This window comes from Poecilia reticulata, chromosome 12, assembly GCF_904066995.2.
Source record: "Poecilia reticulata chromosome 12, P_reticulata-male-v2, whole genome shotgun sequence".
Taxonomy (NCBI): domain Eukaryota; kingdom Metazoa; phylum Chordata; class Actinopteri; order Cyprinodontiformes; family Poeciliidae; genus Poecilia; species Poecilia reticulata.
In genome coordinates this window covers 2,833,582-2,850,345 of record NC_088841.1, presented here as the reverse complement: position 1 = coordinate 2,850,345, position 16,764 = coordinate 2,833,582, and the positions used below count along the sequence as shown (strand labels likewise).

Below are 16,764 nucleotides of genomic sequence, written 5' to 3'. Positions count from 1 at the left end.
CAGGGTATAAAAGCTTGGGTCTAGCTCTGACGGAACCAGCACGAGCCAGCCTCCCTCACACGGCACTGCAAGCTGTACTAACGCAGGTAAGGGCACACAGACACAGCCATACACAGCCCAGCACCAGAGCTGCACATCCAGAGAAAGGGTCCACTCCCCGTCATCCACAAGCCCCCCCCTCCTACCCCTTATCTCAGCCAAGGGGAAAGGCCCAAACAGAAGTGTAGCATCCAAATGAGCCAAACATAAACAGCAATAAATCCTAACAAAGCGCATTTCTACCAACATTTCCCTCCAGATGATGTTAATGTTTAGGAGCTCTTCCCGTTCTTTCGCATCAACCTTCACAATTCCGTTTGTTTACACCTCTATTTTTGATGCCCCCCTCCTCTGCCCCCTCCTCGGCTTCCTGCATCCGACGCACAGACTCTCCTGAAGCCCCTCACCATGTCTCAGACTGCCAAGTCCGCCTCCAGCCAGGGCGCTGATGCCAAGGACAAGGGAGCCCCAGCTCCAGCTGCCACCAGCAAGGCCACCAAGACCGGCGATCCTGGCATGGGATCCTACAGAGTGAGTCACCGCTGCAACATCAGTGCACATCAGCTTAGATTTTGTTTGTTCTGTCGGGCCATGAAGAAAGAGTTGAGTGGGATCGTTGAAGGAATCCAGCTGGAGACGATGTAACAGTGGAAAAACAAGCAAGTAAGAAGTGGAAGATGTAGAAACAGTGAGATGCAAAATTCTCTAGAGATTTTAGACTCTAATATCATTTTCAAGGGAATAACTTGAGGTTGGAACAGAAATTTTATTAATTTTTCATTTCAGTGGACAGACCTAAAGCTGCAGTATGTAACTTTTGTAAACTATATTTTTTATATTATATTTGTTCACACTGTCACTATGTTGTGGCAGTATATGAAACAGATAGTCTGAAAAAATCGAGCTCCGCTGCCTCCTCCCAGTAGTAACAACCAATCAGAGCCAGGAAGAGGGTCTTAGTGCTGTCAATCACCAATTTTAACAAATATGTTAAAAACATGTATGTATATTTTCTTTTTATAATAGTTACATACTGTATCTTTCAAGGAAGCTGCTTTATAAGCAGTTTTCTGGAAGTTTGTTCCAGATTAGAGGAGCTTTTAAAAGTCCAGTTTTACTAAAAGTAATAAATAATTGGCAGAAAAAATCACAATGATTTATACAGTAGATAAATTCATATCGAGTGTTAAACTTTTTTTTTAAAGTTAATTTTTTCAGAACTTTCCAAAAGTGTCACTTTTATTTCTAAAAAGTCCATATCTATGACAAAAACAGAGATTTCCTCCAAAGCCTATTATGATAAGTTGTGAAATATATTTTATATTCATATTAACATAATTTCTAGTTTCAGGCTGTAAAAGCATGACTTTAAAAGTGAAACTTTATTCTGACTGGGTTCCAGTTGGATATCACATGAGCAACATCTGTCTGCACGATTAGAGAGGATTAAACTGAGTTTCCTGTAATCCACCCAACACTTCCATCATCCCCTCTGTGCAGATCATGCTGTTCGACCAGGAGAACTTCCAGGGTAGGATGATGGAGGTCCAGAATGAGTGTATGAACGTGTGTGACCGTGGCATGGATAGAGTGCGTAGTATCATTGTGGAGTGCGGCCCGTAAGTTCCCACACAGAAAAGTGATCTGAGCACCTCCAACCTCTGTGTACTTCTCTTCTTCATGTGTGTTGCTCTTTTCTGCTGTCCTCCTTCTCCCTTCCTCTGTGTTTATTCCCTGACTCCCCTTGCCCGGCCCCCTCATCCCCCAACCCACCCACCTTCTCTAGCTTCGTTGCCTTTGAGCAGACCAACTTCCGTGGCGAGATGTTCATCCTGGAGAAGGGAGAGTATCCTCGCTGGGATACCTGGAGCAACTCCTACCGCAGCGACTGCCTCATGTCCCTCAGGCCCATCCGCATGGTACTGTCAACACTCAAACTTAAAGGGGCGGTGTTATGTCAATTGTTACTTCCTCATGAAAAACATACCTGGAGTGTTGCCTGGGTGGACCTAGTGCTGCCTCCGAGGTGCATTTTCTCCTCTGAGCTGCAGCTTCAAAGTTTCTGCTACTCACCCACAGCTCCTTCAGACTAGCCAGAAGCAATTAGCAAACTGCGCACCTGCTAAGTTCATTACAGGAGCTACCTCTCAGTGCAACACTGGTAAAAATGTTGTGAAAGGGTTAATAGAGGAGCCATGTTGTGATGACTTCCACAAGGTGGAGCTTTAGAAAGAGCAGGAGCTTCTTAAAGAGACAGACGCCCAATTTCAACGCACTAAATTACAAAGTCAAATTTTTATGACGTCAAATTTGATGTCATATTTTATAACAACTGAAGACAAGATAGTTACTTTATTGTGCACTATGTGGCTGAAAAATACATAATACTCCACCTTTAATGAAAACATATGTCAGATGGGAGTATAATCAAGACTATTAAAAATGGAAATTTAAATGTCCTTTACCATCCATTGGATGGTAACAGCCATTGAAGCCATATTTCATATGCAGTGAAAGGTGAAAAACCTTCAGTATAGAAAGGATTCCTACATCCATTGATGTCTTGGTGTGGTGGAAAATGAAAAGGTTCAACCAGGCTATGCTGAGCCAAACAAAGCTCAGCTTTCAATGTCTCTTTTTATAGAGCAGAACTGTGACCACATCAGAGCGGCTGGACAAAGGCTGGACTTTCAGCATTTTTATTTAGGCTAAATTTAAATAGTACATGACAGGATATGTCCCTGTTCACCAAACTCTGTTTACTGCTGTTTGAAGGAAGTAAAGCCTGAACCAGATAAAAGCTTAATATTAATAATCACATCTTTTTTTTTTAAGAAAACAACTTGTCATTCTCCATATTTGCATTGTCAGCCTATTTGATTCATTTTAAACGCAAACTATTTCTGACACATGTACACTGTTATCTAAAAATAGCAACTACAGTAAAGATGGTGTGTATTGAGGAAACTCAGTGAGCTTTAGTTCCAGTCCCTGAGGGCTAAAACTAGAACAACACTGCCCTCTGTAGAGTCACTGACAACACTGACACAAAGTCAGGAATAAATGCCAGGAATAAAATTTCTCTCTGTGTGTTTTGGTTTTCCTCCCTGCAGGACAGCTTGGAGCACAAGATCTGCCTGTTTGAGCTCTCCGACTTCAAGGGCAACAAGATGGAGATTCAGGAGGATGATGTGCCCACCCTCTGGGCGCACGGCTTCTGCGACAGAGTGGGCAGCGTGAGGGTGCCAGGAGGAGCGTGAGTGGACACACATTTGGTCAGGCAGATAGTTATTGATAGCTCCTTGGGGAGCTTTTGAATATCCTTCTGACCCTGTTAACCCTTTTAAGGAAACCTTAAAGCTCTAGCTTCAACCAGAACCTTCTTAAAGGCATCAGAGATATTTCTTAGACTTATTTGAAGTCCAAGGAGTTTTGTTTTTTTAGGATTCTACAAGAATCTGTTTGGGAGATCTTTTCAAACCCAACAATATAAACCTCTTGGAAAGTTAAATATTGCTAACATTGCTAATCTGACCCTTGATGAACAGCTATGCTCCAAAAAGTTTATTTAATTTATCACCACGACTCAGGACAGCGAATTTTACCTGCTATAAATACCTAAACAATTCCCTCAAAAACTGCAAAGGTTTAAAAGAGACTCATAATCTATTGATCAACCTGCATAATGTCCTAAGATGCATAGCCCCTAAAATATGTGTGAAGTGTCCACTGTAATGTCACCAAGGACCCCAGTCACAATGTGAAGTCCCAAAATAGACCAGTTTGCAAAACAGAGGACCAAACAACTTTTCTGCATGAAATATAACTTGATAATTTCTTTAAATGCAACTCTGTACTTCTAGGCTCCACTAATGACCAATAAGGCCAAATAAAGCATGTCTTCTTAGTGATAGACAACAATATTCCTTAGAACCTTGTTCCCTAAACTCTGTATTGATTACAACCATGACCACTGACCTTTCTGTGAGTCCTGCACAAGATCATAAATGAGATCAAGTAGCTCCAGTTGACCTTGTAAAATCAATCTCAGAGACTCACAGAGATTAAAAAGATCTACTTGGAAAACATAAAGGATAGGATATGAAAACTTATTACAAGACCTCTGGAACCTCATCGTCTCCTGCAATTAAAAGCTAAGTACTCAGGGATGCACATAACACTCCCTCCCTCTCCATGTGTCTCTCAGCTGGGTGGGTTACCAGTACCCTGGATACAGAGGCTACCAGTACCTGTTTGAGTGCGGTGACTATAGACACTACAACGACTTCTGCGCCTTCCAGCCCCAGATCCAGTCCATGCGCCGCATCAGGGACATGCAGTTCCACCAGAGAGGATGCTTCACCTTCACCACCGCCAGCAAGTGAAACACACCTGCTTGACCGCCTGGTGCTGCTGTAGCTCTCTCAGCTTTTTATCTCTCCAAGCTTCTTCTTTCTCCAATTCTCTGGTCCTTTCCTTGACCTCTGACAACGTTGCTCCATCCCAAAGGAAAGAGAGATCGAGAGCAATACACTGGACATCATTAAGTGACTTTTTATGGTGCTAAAAAATAAACGTGAAAAACTTGATCCCTTTGCGACTGGATAAGCTTTATTTATTTTACACAAAGTGGTATGTTTTGTGTTTATACTGTGATATAACTCATTTGTTTACATCTTTCATTTTTCTGCCCTGGCATCTGAGTCAAACATTAGAGTGGATCTTGTTGTCTCGCAGTGTCAAGGCAAATAAAATATCGATCCTCTTGACCTTACAGAATTAATCGCACGATGTACTTTATGTGGTTGAGGCAACAAACTGAACATGGAAATTATACAGAGATGAATAGAAGAATAGAGGGATAAAATGACTCAGTTTGAAATGTATTCACTCCTGATTTATCATCGAACAAGTCAGAATTTTTCATCAGCATGTTCTAATTAATTCCAAAGGATTCATTCATTACATTTTTTCTAATATAATTATTTTGTATTTCTCATAAAAATAAGACAAAGCAAACTACATCAAGCGCCAGACACAAACTGCATTGGTAACAACTCACAATGGAAAGTTTGAAATTTGCTTTGAATTTTAGGCATCAACTTCATATATTGATGTATTACATTTATGTACAGTGCAGTGGAAAAACATGCCCTTACGAATTTGGTTTTTGAGCTGACCTTTTTCTAATTGTCACTTCAGTGCTTTAAAGTCATCAAAGAAAATTAATGTCAGTTTGATATAATCTGAACAAAAACAAAAATCAGCTTTGAAATGATAACTTTATTTCTTCAGCTATGAAAATCAACCTGCAAGACAAAATCTAATTAAGATTTTGCCCGTGTACAGAAAATTGAAATATAAATAATCAATTCATTCCGGTTTATGAAAGAGATGAGTTGACTGTAACCCTACTTTTACCCTTGAATACTCCGAAATGCTGCCGATTGATTGGTGTAATTTTTTTCCTTTGCGTTTCTAGTGAGGTCTGTTGTTTACGAGGTGCAGTGAATCCAGCAATGCGTCACGTGGTCCACATGCTTCTTCTTCTTCTTCTGTCCTCTTTAGGTGTGCTCGTAAATTATATAAACACAACTTTTAATGTTAGCTTTAAAAGGTCATCCTAAATGGTAAGAGATGGATAGGACAAGCAATTTTTGTTTTTTACATTGAATTTTTTTTAAAATTGGACATTTTAAGATTTTCATATGAATCGCACCATGTCAACTCATTCAGCGAATGATGCTCTTCCAACCTAATACAGTATTGACAATCACTATAAACCCTGAAGGCAACACATCACTTCATAAACTTTCAGCTGGGATTGTACCGTGAGGAAGGTACGATGTCGGCACTTTTTAAAGCTAGAAAAGGTGAGTTTCTGAGGACAAAGCCAAAAGAAGACCAATGGAAAACGTTCAAACAAGTTAGAGAATCATGTTAGAAACGGGTTAGTTAAGTGAGAGCTATTTAACAGTATCATGGCTAAAAGCACAAACAGCTGTGTGCTCGCATCTTGGATTACTTGACACCTGTAACTTGTGTAGTTTAACCCCAGTGGAAAACAAACCTGGGTGATCTTTCTCTCTTCTCCCCGCTGGGATTGGAAGCAAGTAGCGCGTTATGTAGCTGTGTTTCCAGTTAGCTCGTTGGCTAAGTACGGTTTCAGTTTAGCTGTGAAAATCAAAAACTGCTTCCGCTCCCGACTTAGTTACACAGAGGAAATCAGAGCACCCGGTGCTGCTGTTTAAATGTTGCATTCAGGGGGTCATTAATTTGATGAAGGTTACTGATGGTGGGAATGACCTTTCACCTAAATGAGCAAACTATAGCTAGGTAGCTAGTGATGCGTTTAAAGACCCTGCTGCTGGTCAGTGCGGACTTCTCGGCAGTGTATTGTGATACATTAATAATACTTTAATTTATGCAGCCTAATTGACCATAGTTTGGTTATCTTTAACTATGTCAGTGGCGAAAAGGATCAAAATAAACCCTAATTTATTTTTGTACATGCAGCGGCGCGGGTGGAAGAGCAGGTGGCCCCGGAGGTTACGAGTTCGACTCCCGCTCGTTCTCGAAGATTTTAAGGAGGGCTTTGTCAGGGCATCCGGGGCAAAAATCTGTCAAGTCAATGTGTGGGAGAGGCAATTAAAATATAAATTAGCCATAAAAACAGGCACGATACATTCCAATTTATTAAAACAGGTGGTGGACAGTCAAAGTAGATAAAATGCAACAGCCCCTTCGTTTTTAATCTTGTATTTGAACCGAAATATACTGCTAAAAAAAAAATAAAGGGAACACTTCAGTGTTCACTTAAATGTTAGTATTCCCTTTATTTTTTTGAGCAGTGTATATTCCGGCCCCTGCCAAAATCACGGAGCTGAGATTCCCCCCCCATTTTTGTGGTATTTATTTAGATAAGAGAACATGATTATAAGAAGTACTTAAAAATTCATCATTCAGGCTACAGACAGAGCCCCACCACTCAAATGCTGTTCTAAACAAAATCCCACATTATCAAATAGATCACTTACATTATGCAAATTCACTTCTAAATGCCTTTAATTTATACTTTTAGATATATTCATATTTATTGTTTATCTTATGGAACCAACAGTGGAGAAAAAAAGTTTGCTTCAGTTTCTGATGTAGGCAGTAAATTCATTTTACATCCTGGTTTTATGAAATGTTTTTTTTAATATATAAAGCAAACCAATAATTGGAATTGTAATTAATAGTGCATATTTTTCAATTGCTTTGGGTAAATAAATAATATTAGTACTTTGCTGTATTTCCTCTGGTTTCTTAATATCTCTCTTTTCTTTTTTTTAAATGATCAACATTAAGCAAAAGCATCAGCCCTCTGTGTTGATCCCTGTCCGTGTTCCTCTGTCCCTCAGTTCTAGCCGTCTGTCTCCATGGCAGCCGCGGTCTGTCCCAGCTGGCCGAGCTGCCGGAGACGCATCAGTTACTGAGGCAGACCTGCAGAGACTTCGCAGACAGAGAACTGGCCCCCATCGCTGCCGTGCTCGATAAGGAGCATGTTTACCCTGCTAAACAGGTGCTATCACACACACAAATACACACACACAGCTGCACAACAAGAGGATTTGTTAATGATCGATTATATGTAAACTTTAGTTCAAGTAAAAAATGAAGATTTGATTCAAAAGAGAAATGGTACTGAATGTTATTTTACTGTTTTAACATGAGTCTTGCACATTAAAGAAAGTATGACCGACGGCTCAGTCTCTGTTCCTGTCTTGTTTTTAGAGGTGTGCTGATGAAATGTTTTCACTTCCAATACGATACCGATGTTGCACCTTTGAGTACTGGCCGATATTGATACGATATCAGGATGAATCATCCATACTTTTACTTATTTTGTACTGATGAATGTTAGAAAAGGTTGATTTAAAGTACTAGTTCCACTGGCAGATGACTTCATTTATAACAAAACACTTTCCCCATGTTGAATTATTAACTTTAAACAAGCTCATATCTTGCTAAAGTAAAAAGTTACTCAGAAGTTAGTTTTGTCTTATTTCAAGCGTGAAATAAGATACTGCAGAAGATTAATAATTATGTTAATGGTTCACAATTATGTTATTTGGCATGTTTTTATCAAAAGAAAATAGAAAGATTTTGTGTTTTGTGCCATGATTTTCTGGAAACCTTATTAAAATTCCACAGGTGAATAATGTCTGATATCAAAATGAATTTTAACTGCGACAAAACCAAAGGAAATTGTTGGGAGTCAAATGGTTTTTCATCACGCTCTAGGAATTTGTGTCTAAACTGATCTTTTGTTTTGCGTAGAAAGTATCATGACCTGTGTAGAAAGAAAGATGACGGCGGCCATTGTTGTGCTTGTTCAGATAAAGGAGCTGGGGGCGATGGGTGTGATGGCCATGGAAGTGCCGGAGGAGCTGGGTGGAGCGGGGATGGACTACCTGGCTTACAGCCTGGCCGTGGAAGAAATCAGCCGAGGCTGCGCCAGCACGGGCGTGGTGGTCTCCGTTAACAACGTAGGAGCAGCCAATCAGCATGGAGGAGCGAGGCAGACGGCGCTGGTCTAATGCTGGGACTGTTTTGTGATTCTCAGTCTCTGTACATCGGGCCCATCCTGAAGTTTGGCACAGAGGAACAGAAGAAGCAGTGGATCAGCCCGTTCACTGCTGGAGACAAGGTGGGCTGCTTCGCCCTCAGCGAGCCAGGTAACCATAGCTACCATTTGTAACACTATTTTAACAGGACATCCATGAAACTGAGCAGAACACACAGATGCATGTTTTACTGTAAGCTAGCCCGCACGATTATTATGCGATTAATTGATTTAATTATTTACTGCTTGAGCAAAAGTCTTCAGTCAGAGGCCTTTCCGGATTTGTCGCGAGACTGTCTGCTACTGGAAATCCTTCCTGTCCACAGCAACTCTTTGAAGACTCTTGAATTATGAGTTATGACAAGATTTAATTTCTCTTGGAGATAAATAATGTTGCTTTTTATTGAATGGAAATCATTGGTGTACTTAGTCTTTCACAGCCTGTTTAATAAAAACAGACCCTAGAATCTGTTGGGATTAGACTGAAATAACTTGAGAATTTCTTTCTTTCTTTTTTTTGGAACTGATTATTACTAGCTTGTCCTGAAGCTTAAAACCACAGTGTGTGTTCTGTTTTCATGACTGCCTGATCTTTGCTCCAGCAGTCATTCAGTAGTAATGCAGTAATCTAACGGTGTGAACCTAAACATCAGGAAACGGGAGTGATGCAGGCGCTGCCTCCACCATGGCCCATCAGGACGGAGAGGAGTGGGTGCTAAACGGAACCAAAGCCTGGATCACCAACAGCTGGGATGCCTCGGCCACGGTTGTGTTCGCAACCACAGATAAGAAGCTCAAACACAAGGCACGGCAGTGAGACACGACGTTTCTGTCTGCAGAGAGAAAGCAGCGCCCTCTAACTCGCCCTTCCTCCCCCTCCGTCTGTGTCTGCAGGGAATCAGTGCTTTCCTGATCCCCATGCCACACCCTGGACTCTCTCTGGGAAAAAAGGAGGACAAGCTGGGCATCAAGGCCTCGTCCACCGCAAACATCATCCTGGAGGACTGCAGGATCCCACTGAACAACATGCTAGGGCCCCGCGGCGCCGGATTCAAAATCGCTATGGTATTCTATCGCTTCATCACCACTGCAGTCGTAAATCTTTACATTCAGCCCCTCCTGCTGCTCACTGGCTGGATGGCTGCTGGACATCCACTGCTACTGATTGAGTTACGATTATAAAGAGAAGCAGGTCACACTAACAGGAATCAAACATTAATGAAATGATTTATTGATAATTGAAATAATCTGTAACAAAATTAGTCGGCGATTAATCGTCAACTAGACTGCACAGATTTTAAATAAAGTTTGCTGAGAGAACAACATATTCAGAGCAGTATTTAAGTCAGAACTGTACAAAAATTTTATATTTTGCAAGAAATAAAATGTCTGAAAATCTATTCTACCCAGAACTCCTCAAGTGAAAGTTTTGGCTCCCCCTGGCTCAAATTCTCATCTTAAGCATGTTTTCCTGTCTAATAACTCATCAGTTAATCCAAAGAAGAAAAAAAATCGGCAGATTAGCCCCACACTGTATTGATAAATCCAGCAGAAAGGCTTGAGATTTTCATATTGATGTTGGAATTATTTTTTAGCTGCAGAATTTTCCTTTACTACAAATGATCAAGTGTTCACTAAATGAATGCAGTTGCTGTATTTTAGGCAAAAAAATGTTTGATTTCTTATTTAAAAAAGGAAAATGTATTTATTTGCATGCATTTCTATTATTACAATATTCAGTGAAAAATCTTCAGAAGGTGACGATTTGTTTTTTTAATCTATTCATCATCAGAATAATGGTTAGATTAATCGATGACTAAAATCATTTTTTGCAGCCATAATAATAATATACTAATGATGATAAAGGTCCCATAGCCATAGTTGTGATGGTGACATTTTGTGATTCTGTTTTATTTAATGTGTTTATTATGCAGTTAATAAAGTTCACTCCACGTTTTTCCTTTTTATTTCAACACAAAACTTTGCATATTTAGGTGCAAATAATGATGTTTGTGTCCTCTAGTGGTATTTACGTCTAAGTTGCATGACTGTTGTGCGTCCGTCAGCAAACCCTGGACAGCGGGCGGATCGGCATCGCGGCCCAGGCTCTCGGCATCGCTCAGGCGTCTCTGGACTGCGCCGCCGACTACGCACACAAGAGGACGGCCTTCGGAGCGCCCATTGGCAAGCTGCAGGCCATCCAGGCAAGACCAGCCGCTCTCAGACGGGACCGCGTGCTACAGAGCTAGAGCCAGTTTTAGTCCGATTCATTTCAGTTTAGTGTGTTACCGGGTAAAAATGGACGTCAGAGAAAACAGAAGTTCAGTTTAGGAGTTTATAAACAGTTTCTTAATTCCAGGTTGCCAGTCCCTCAGACTGAACTCTTGTTTTTCTCTGTGTCGACCTGATCCAGTTTAAACTGGCTGACATGGCCGTGACCATAGAGAGCGCCCGCCTGCTCACCTGGAAAGCTTCACTCCTCCGAGACGCAAAGAAAGCCTTCACCAAGGTAAACCGTGTCCCTCTGCGCAACGCATGGAACACACTCAATATTTCAATCTGACCTCATTCAGACATTTCCTCATAATTTATTGTCCTTTGCTCTCATGTCACAAAGTTTAAGAGTTTAGATGCAGAAATAACTCAACTACAGTCGGACACAGGTGAATCATGTTGTAGGTTTCTTCACTTTCAGTCAGTTTGCTACATGACAAAGATCTCCAGGACTTTACAGGACAAATGGATTCAATTAATCTACAGAATCAGTTCAGTTCTGATCATAAAAACAGGTTAAAACTCTGTTTTATACGTAATCATTTGATAATGTGGTAAAATTCACTTTATTACTCCAACTAGTAAAAAGTTTCTATCTGACGAAACATTTGCAACAATCACTAATACTAAGCATGCATGTGGTGACGGTGGAAAGGAATGACTCATTTTAATTAAACTGTATGGCCCACTGACAAAATAAGCTACATTTTCTATTCAAAAGCCCTTTTTCCTGCTAAAGTATTGAATAAATACAACGACAAAGGCAAAGATATGTAGTGTTTTTATTTTGTTGGTGTAAAATGCGATTGTTTGGAACGTCTGTGTTGCTGCAACTTGTTTAGCATTCAGATGCTATTTTAGACCTGAATAGCTTTGCTGATATGCTAATTATTTTTAGCACAACTTGTGTTTACCAGCATCCAAGCAAATCATTTTAAAGCAAAAATTGACTCTCTGTGGACCAAGAGAAGCAGCTTTGTCATCTGTTTGCTATTTCAACTGACGATGTCGGATTTATGTTAAATTTAAGGAATGTACCAGAAACACACAAAGACAAAGGTTTTTATGTTTTTAAAATAATTAAATAAATAAATTTCAACGAGTTTAAAATTGATGTAACTGATTAAACAAATTGACATCTTAAAGTCCTGGTAAAAAAACAAAAAACACACAAAACAAAAAAAAACCGCAATGAAAGAAATCCACAAACATATGGGATCAAATTGATATTTCTTTACTTTGGGGATTAGTTTATTATAGTTCTTGTCTTGTTTTGTGAAAAAAACAAACTAAACAATGGTAAAAAAAAAAAAAAAACACATTCAGTGATCAAACCAGTTCAGGTCACAGGAACCAAATAAAAAGTTGATCATTGTTACAGTTATGAGTGACGGACATTTCTTTGTCTGTGTTTTCCCGCAGGAAGCAGCCATGGCCAAACTGGCGGCGTCTGAAGCTGCCACTTTCTGCTCCCATCAGGTAAGGAAACGGCAAACGGAGGACAGGAGCAGAACCGAAGCGTTGGTCGATGTAAAACCTTGTTCTGTTTCTGTGTTGTGACTCAGGCCATCCAGATCCTGGGCGGGATGGGCTACGTGACAGACATGCCCGCTGAGAGACACTACCGCGACGCCCGCATCACGGAGATCTACGAGGGCACCAGCGAGATCCAGAGGCTGGTCATCGCCGGTCAGATCCTGAAGGAATACCAGTCATAGGAGCTCTTCTGCACTAAATGGACACTTTATCCCGGATGAAATACAGTTTTCTAGGGTTTTTTTTTGTTGTCGTTTTCCCAATGGTAAAGGCCTTTTTGTTGATGTTAGCTGAGGCTTGAAGAGAAGATTCAGGTGGTTTTAAACCAGCAAGATATTCTGGCATTGATTGAAACACATAGGAAATGAAATAAGAGCTTTACTGTCCAGTTCTTAAAATATTTAAAATCAGGACATCTTTTCTCCAAATGTCATATTTTAAGTGTAGAGGTTTCTGGGTTTATGTTGAGGTACTGTTCCAAACCGTTCCCAGAATCCTTTTTTTTTCTTTTTTTTCCACTGTTCATCATGTGCCATTCAGAGGTCCGACCACCAGGGGGCGACAGAGCCTTCCTGCGTCTTGACCTATTTCTGCATTGTAACATCAGGAGCGGTTGTGTAATAGGAACACTGTGATCACACTTGCAGATCATCAGAATGTTTAGTTCTCCGCTGCGTTAAAGACGCTCTAATTGAAACAGTTTTGATTCATTATCTGAAGGTGTGTGTGATGACACACGGTGTGTTTGCCTCACATGCCTTTCAGCGCTCAGCGTGTACATATTTGATTGTAATTTATTATGTGCAGGTGTTAATAAAAACGCAGCGGTTTGAGCTTGGAATGATGGTGGGAAGAAGCAGCTTCAGTCTGTGTGTGTGTGTTTACTCCTTTCCTCTCCGTTACTCCATGTGAAGGCTCTGACTGCTGATCTAGGCCAAGATTCCGGATGCTGGAATGGCTCCCTGCTGATTGTGCTGACGATAGGGAGCATTGTTCGCTGCAGCCGCGCCACTCGTTTACCGCGTGTGAAAAGCCAACCTGATTACCACAACCTCAGCTTAATAGTCCTATTTATTTCACATACAAACAGGAGCTTTTACACAAGCACTTATGGGGGCCAAGTTCCTGAAGGTTTCCTCTAGCTAGCAGGGTGTGGTAGGGGATTTTGTTTAGGTCTTCACACACGTTGTCCAAATAACTTCATCTTTGAAGATGAAACTTCAGATGTTTATTTTATTTATAATATATCTGAAAGGTTTGGTATGTAACTTGACAAGTCAATAATACATGTGCAGGCTCTTAAAGTGACACTTTGCTGAAGCAACTTTTGATCCGTTATTAGGTCAGTCAGTTTAACAGGCTGCTGAAAGCCTTCGTTTATGACATGTAGACGTATGAAAGACTCTTAGATTTGCAGTTTGACAGACTTTGTGTGACGTTCCCAGGACATGCAAAACACAATGAAATATGGAAAGGACAGAAAAAATGAAAATATAAAATTTTATTCTCCTTGCATTTGGATGTTGATTTCAGCTTAAACTCAGTTTGGAGCATTTAGTTGGAGAATGTTGGGCACTGGAACCCCTTCTAAATAAAAAATTTAAAGTGGTTGGTGTTGAAGTAGCTTTTTTTTGTCATGCATGTTTGAAAAAATTCTTGTATCTCCCGTGGCTATCATTCAGGTGAGCCTAAATGCCTACTCGTTCTAATAGCCGCATATTTGCACAAAGCTCCTCCTTGGAGCTGCAGTCTCCAGCTGAGTCTCACCACTCGGCTCCTTCAGACTAGCCAGCAGCCATTAGCAAACACCTGGTGGAAGTGGTGGAACACTGTGAGTTTGTCAAACTTCCACTCAGCTCAGTGCTCTAAAGGATGGTTGTAAACAGCCTGATGGAGGAGCCATGTTGTGCTGAAAGCAGAGTGTTGGAAGGAGCTGGAGCTTCTTAAAGAGACAGATGCCCAATTTTAAGGCAACAAATTACGTTTAATATACAGCATTTTTGTAACAACTGAAGGTAACAGAGTTGTGCTATAAAATGGCTCTATGTGTCTGGAAAAAAACATATTACACTTTTAAACTAAAAATGTTATCAGTACTGAACAGGACAATAACTTATACTTAAAATGATCTGATTAAAATGAATATTGTCACAATTGTTTTAGATAAGTAAAGTCCAAAAGACTTTGAATAAATGGTTGCCATGGAGGAGGGCGTTACGCTGGAGCTCTGTACCATCTCTGGATTTACTTTCCCCTCCATTAAGTTAACGTTCTGGGCGTGGAACCAGATAATCTTTAGTCCAACCTCTTATTTATTTTTTTCTTTTCCATGTTTCTATTTCTGCCTTTAAAAGTTTTAATAAAGACTTTGACAGTACAGATGGCTCTCAGTATTTACTTTCCTCTCCTGTTGAAACCATTGCCTTTAAATCGATGCCCATCTGCCTTTCTGCCATGTTTCTTTTCCATCCTCAAGAGGTTCTAACAGAAATGTGCCCATCCCAAATTATAGTTCCATATTAATGCAACTAATTCAAAGTTCATAGACACTCTGATTGTCTTAAAAAGTATTTTTTTCACAAAGGCTCAATTTGTATGCATAAGATAATCCCTAGTGAATTTAACTCACCCCTAAATAAAGATGAGATCTTCGTTTCTGAATTGAAGTCTTGTTACCATGTTCACCAGAGAGCCCTGCATCTGTCCCATTAGCCTTCCGTCAGTATTGGTATAATTCATGTTTCTTACTTAATTTCTTTTTCTAAAGAAAAACGAAAATACTTCAAATATCACATGAGACTCTTTATGTAAAAAAAGGAAGTACAGTACATTTTGCTTTATTGTTTATAAGAAAAAGAAATCTGTACAAAAATGACAAAAACAGTAGAAAACTCAACCACAACACCTGCTCGGTTTTACAGTCAGTGACTGGATCGGAACCTCGCCACATCCCAGCCCTTAGTTATAATGATCTGGTTCTGATTGTCCTCAGAGTTCAGGCTCCTGGCGGTGCTGACCCGCTACGAACCGCCTCAGTAATTCACCTTCATTTCAACAACATTCATATTTTTACAGGCTTTTCTCCTGCGAACTTCTGAGCTCCGGGTCAGCGAACCGTCCGAAACTGGACGGGCTTCCGCCCAACTAAAAGTCCAATAAACAAAACTGTCCTCCAGTGGGTTTACACGTAGTGCTTCTTGTCAAACTCGCCGCTGACCGTGATGGTCTTGGTGGGAGCCAGTTTGATGGGGAAGGAGCTTCTGGCTCCCCGGGAGAAGGAGCAGCAGAGCAGCGTGCCGCCGGACAGCAGCAGCGCGGCGGCGGCCCAGCCGATGTAGATGGACGCCCCGATCTCCCTCTTCTGAGCGGGAGGGACCTTCGGATTGTGGAAGTCCGTGATGATGTTGTTGGCCATCCAGCAGAGGGGCACCAGCACGAAGAGCCCGCAGAGGATGTAGACGACCCCGCCGGCGTACACCACCCTCCTCTTCACCGTCTCCTCCTTGAGACAGTTGGTGCACTGCGCCCCGGCCACCGTCACCGTCAGCCCGACGACCCCCAGCACGGCCGAGATGACCGTGAGGGCGCGGGCCGTCTGCAGGTCCTGCGCCAGCGCCAGCACCGAGTCGTGGATTTTGCACTGCATGTGTCCGGTGCTCTGCACCACGCAGGACATCCACAGCCCTTCCCAGATGGTCTGCGCCACCACGATGTTGCCCTCGATGAAGGCGTTCACCTTCCAGGTGGGCAGCCCGCAGGCGATCATCACCAGCAGCCAGCCGGCGACGGACAGGATCATCCCCAGGACCTCCAGGCAGGCGGTGAACATGGTTCTGGTTGTGTCGGTTCTGCTGGGTCCCTGAGACAGCTGGTCGGACAAGTTCTGCTCAGGCCTTTTATTTAGCATTGGATCAGAAACACACTCACATACGCGCGCGCGCGCACACACAGTCACACACACAATGGCAAAACAGTAAAACTTTGGACCAATCAGCAGCAGAGGCATCTTTGCGTCAGCTAATGAGGAGGATGAGGAGGGCACGTGCTCATGTTGACGTGGGAGAATGTTTACAGATCAGAGGTGGTGCCTCCTGACCGCCCCACCCTGACCCCCCATGAGACCACAGAGCTTCCCAGTGTCACAGGGACGAAATGTGGTTTTAGATTTCTATAGAAGATCAGGACCACTAAAAAAAAAAAAGTATTTTGACTTTATTCTCAGAATTCTGACTCTTTTTTCTGAATTTCTGACATTTTTCTTGTAACTCTGATGTTGTCCCCTGGAATTCTGACCCTGGAAGAGACAC

The 16,764-nt window shown here is 41.5% G+C and overlaps 3 protein-coding genes across 3 annotated transcripts; 2 read left to right on the top strand and 1 right to left on the bottom strand.

Annotated features, from left to right (window-relative positions):
* crybb1 (crystallin, beta B1) lies at positions 1–4,628 on the top strand. The gene is made up of 6 exons (XM_008423191.2): positions 1–86; positions 427–570; positions 1,540–1,658; positions 1,826–1,958; positions 3,153–3,295; positions 4,247–4,628. The coding sequence occupies exons 2-6, from the start codon at positions 448–450 to the stop codon at positions 4,422–4,424; spliced, it is 696 nt and encodes a 231-aa protein (XP_008421413.1). The 5' UTR covers positions 1–86; positions 427–447; the 3' UTR covers positions 4,425–4,628.
* Positions 4,629–5,763: 1,135 nt separating this feature from the next.
* Positions 5,764–13,298, top strand: acads (acyl-CoA dehydrogenase short chain). The gene is made up of 10 exons (XM_008423189.3): positions 5,764–5,912; positions 7,443–7,603; positions 8,421–8,570; positions 8,648–8,759; positions 9,301–9,452; positions 9,542–9,712; positions 10,714–10,851; positions 11,061–11,156; positions 12,344–12,400; positions 12,487–13,298. The coding sequence occupies exons 1-10, from the start codon at positions 5,885–5,887 to the stop codon at positions 12,637–12,639; spliced, it is 1,218 nt and encodes a 405-aa protein (XP_008421411.2). The 5' UTR covers positions 5,764–5,884; the 3' UTR covers positions 12,640–13,298.
* Positions 13,299–15,246: 1,948 nt separating this feature from the next.
* cldn5b (claudin 5b) lies at positions 15,247–16,447 on the bottom strand. Its single transcript, XM_081613510.1, has one exon. It carries the CDS (start codon positions 16,362–16,364, stop codon positions 15,639–15,641), a length of 726 nt encoding a protein of 241 aa, XP_081469636.1. The 5' UTR covers positions 16,365–16,447; the 3' UTR covers positions 15,247–15,638.
* Positions 16,448–16,764: the final 317 nt, after the last annotated feature.

What these genes read in the sequence shown, in the direction of transcription:
- crybb1 (XM_008423191.2), top strand. Translation starts at nt 448, where the DNA reads ATGTCTCAGACTGCCAAGTCCGCCTCCAGCCAGGGCGCTGATGCCAAG. An exon ending in ATCATTGTGGAGTGCGGCCC is followed by an intron (nt 1,659 to 1,825) that starts GTAAGTTCCCAC and finishes CACCTTCTCTAG; the next exon opens with CTTCGTTGCCTTTGAGCAGA. An exon ending in GTGAGGGTGCCAGGAGGAGC is followed by an intron (nt 3,296 to 4,246) that starts GTGAGTGGACAC and finishes TGTGTCTCTCAG; the next exon opens with CTGGGTGGGTTACCAGTACC.
- cldn5b (XM_081613510.1), bottom strand. Translation starts at nt 16,364, where the DNA reads ATGCTAAATAAAAGGCCTGAGCAGAACTTGTCCGACCAGCTGTCTCAG.
- acads (XM_008423189.3), top strand. Translation starts at nt 5,885, where the DNA reads ATGTCGGCACTTTTTAAAGCTAGAAAAG. An exon ending in ACTTTTTAAAGCTAGAAAAG is followed by an intron (nt 5,913 to 7,442) that starts GTGAGTTTCTGA and finishes TCTGTCCCTCAG; the next exon opens with TTCTAGCCGTCTGTCTCCAT. An exon ending in CAAAGAAAGCCTTCACCAAG is followed by an intron (nt 11,157 to 12,343) that starts GTAAACCGTGTC and finishes GTTTTCCCGCAG; the next exon opens with GAAGCAGCCATGGCCAAACT.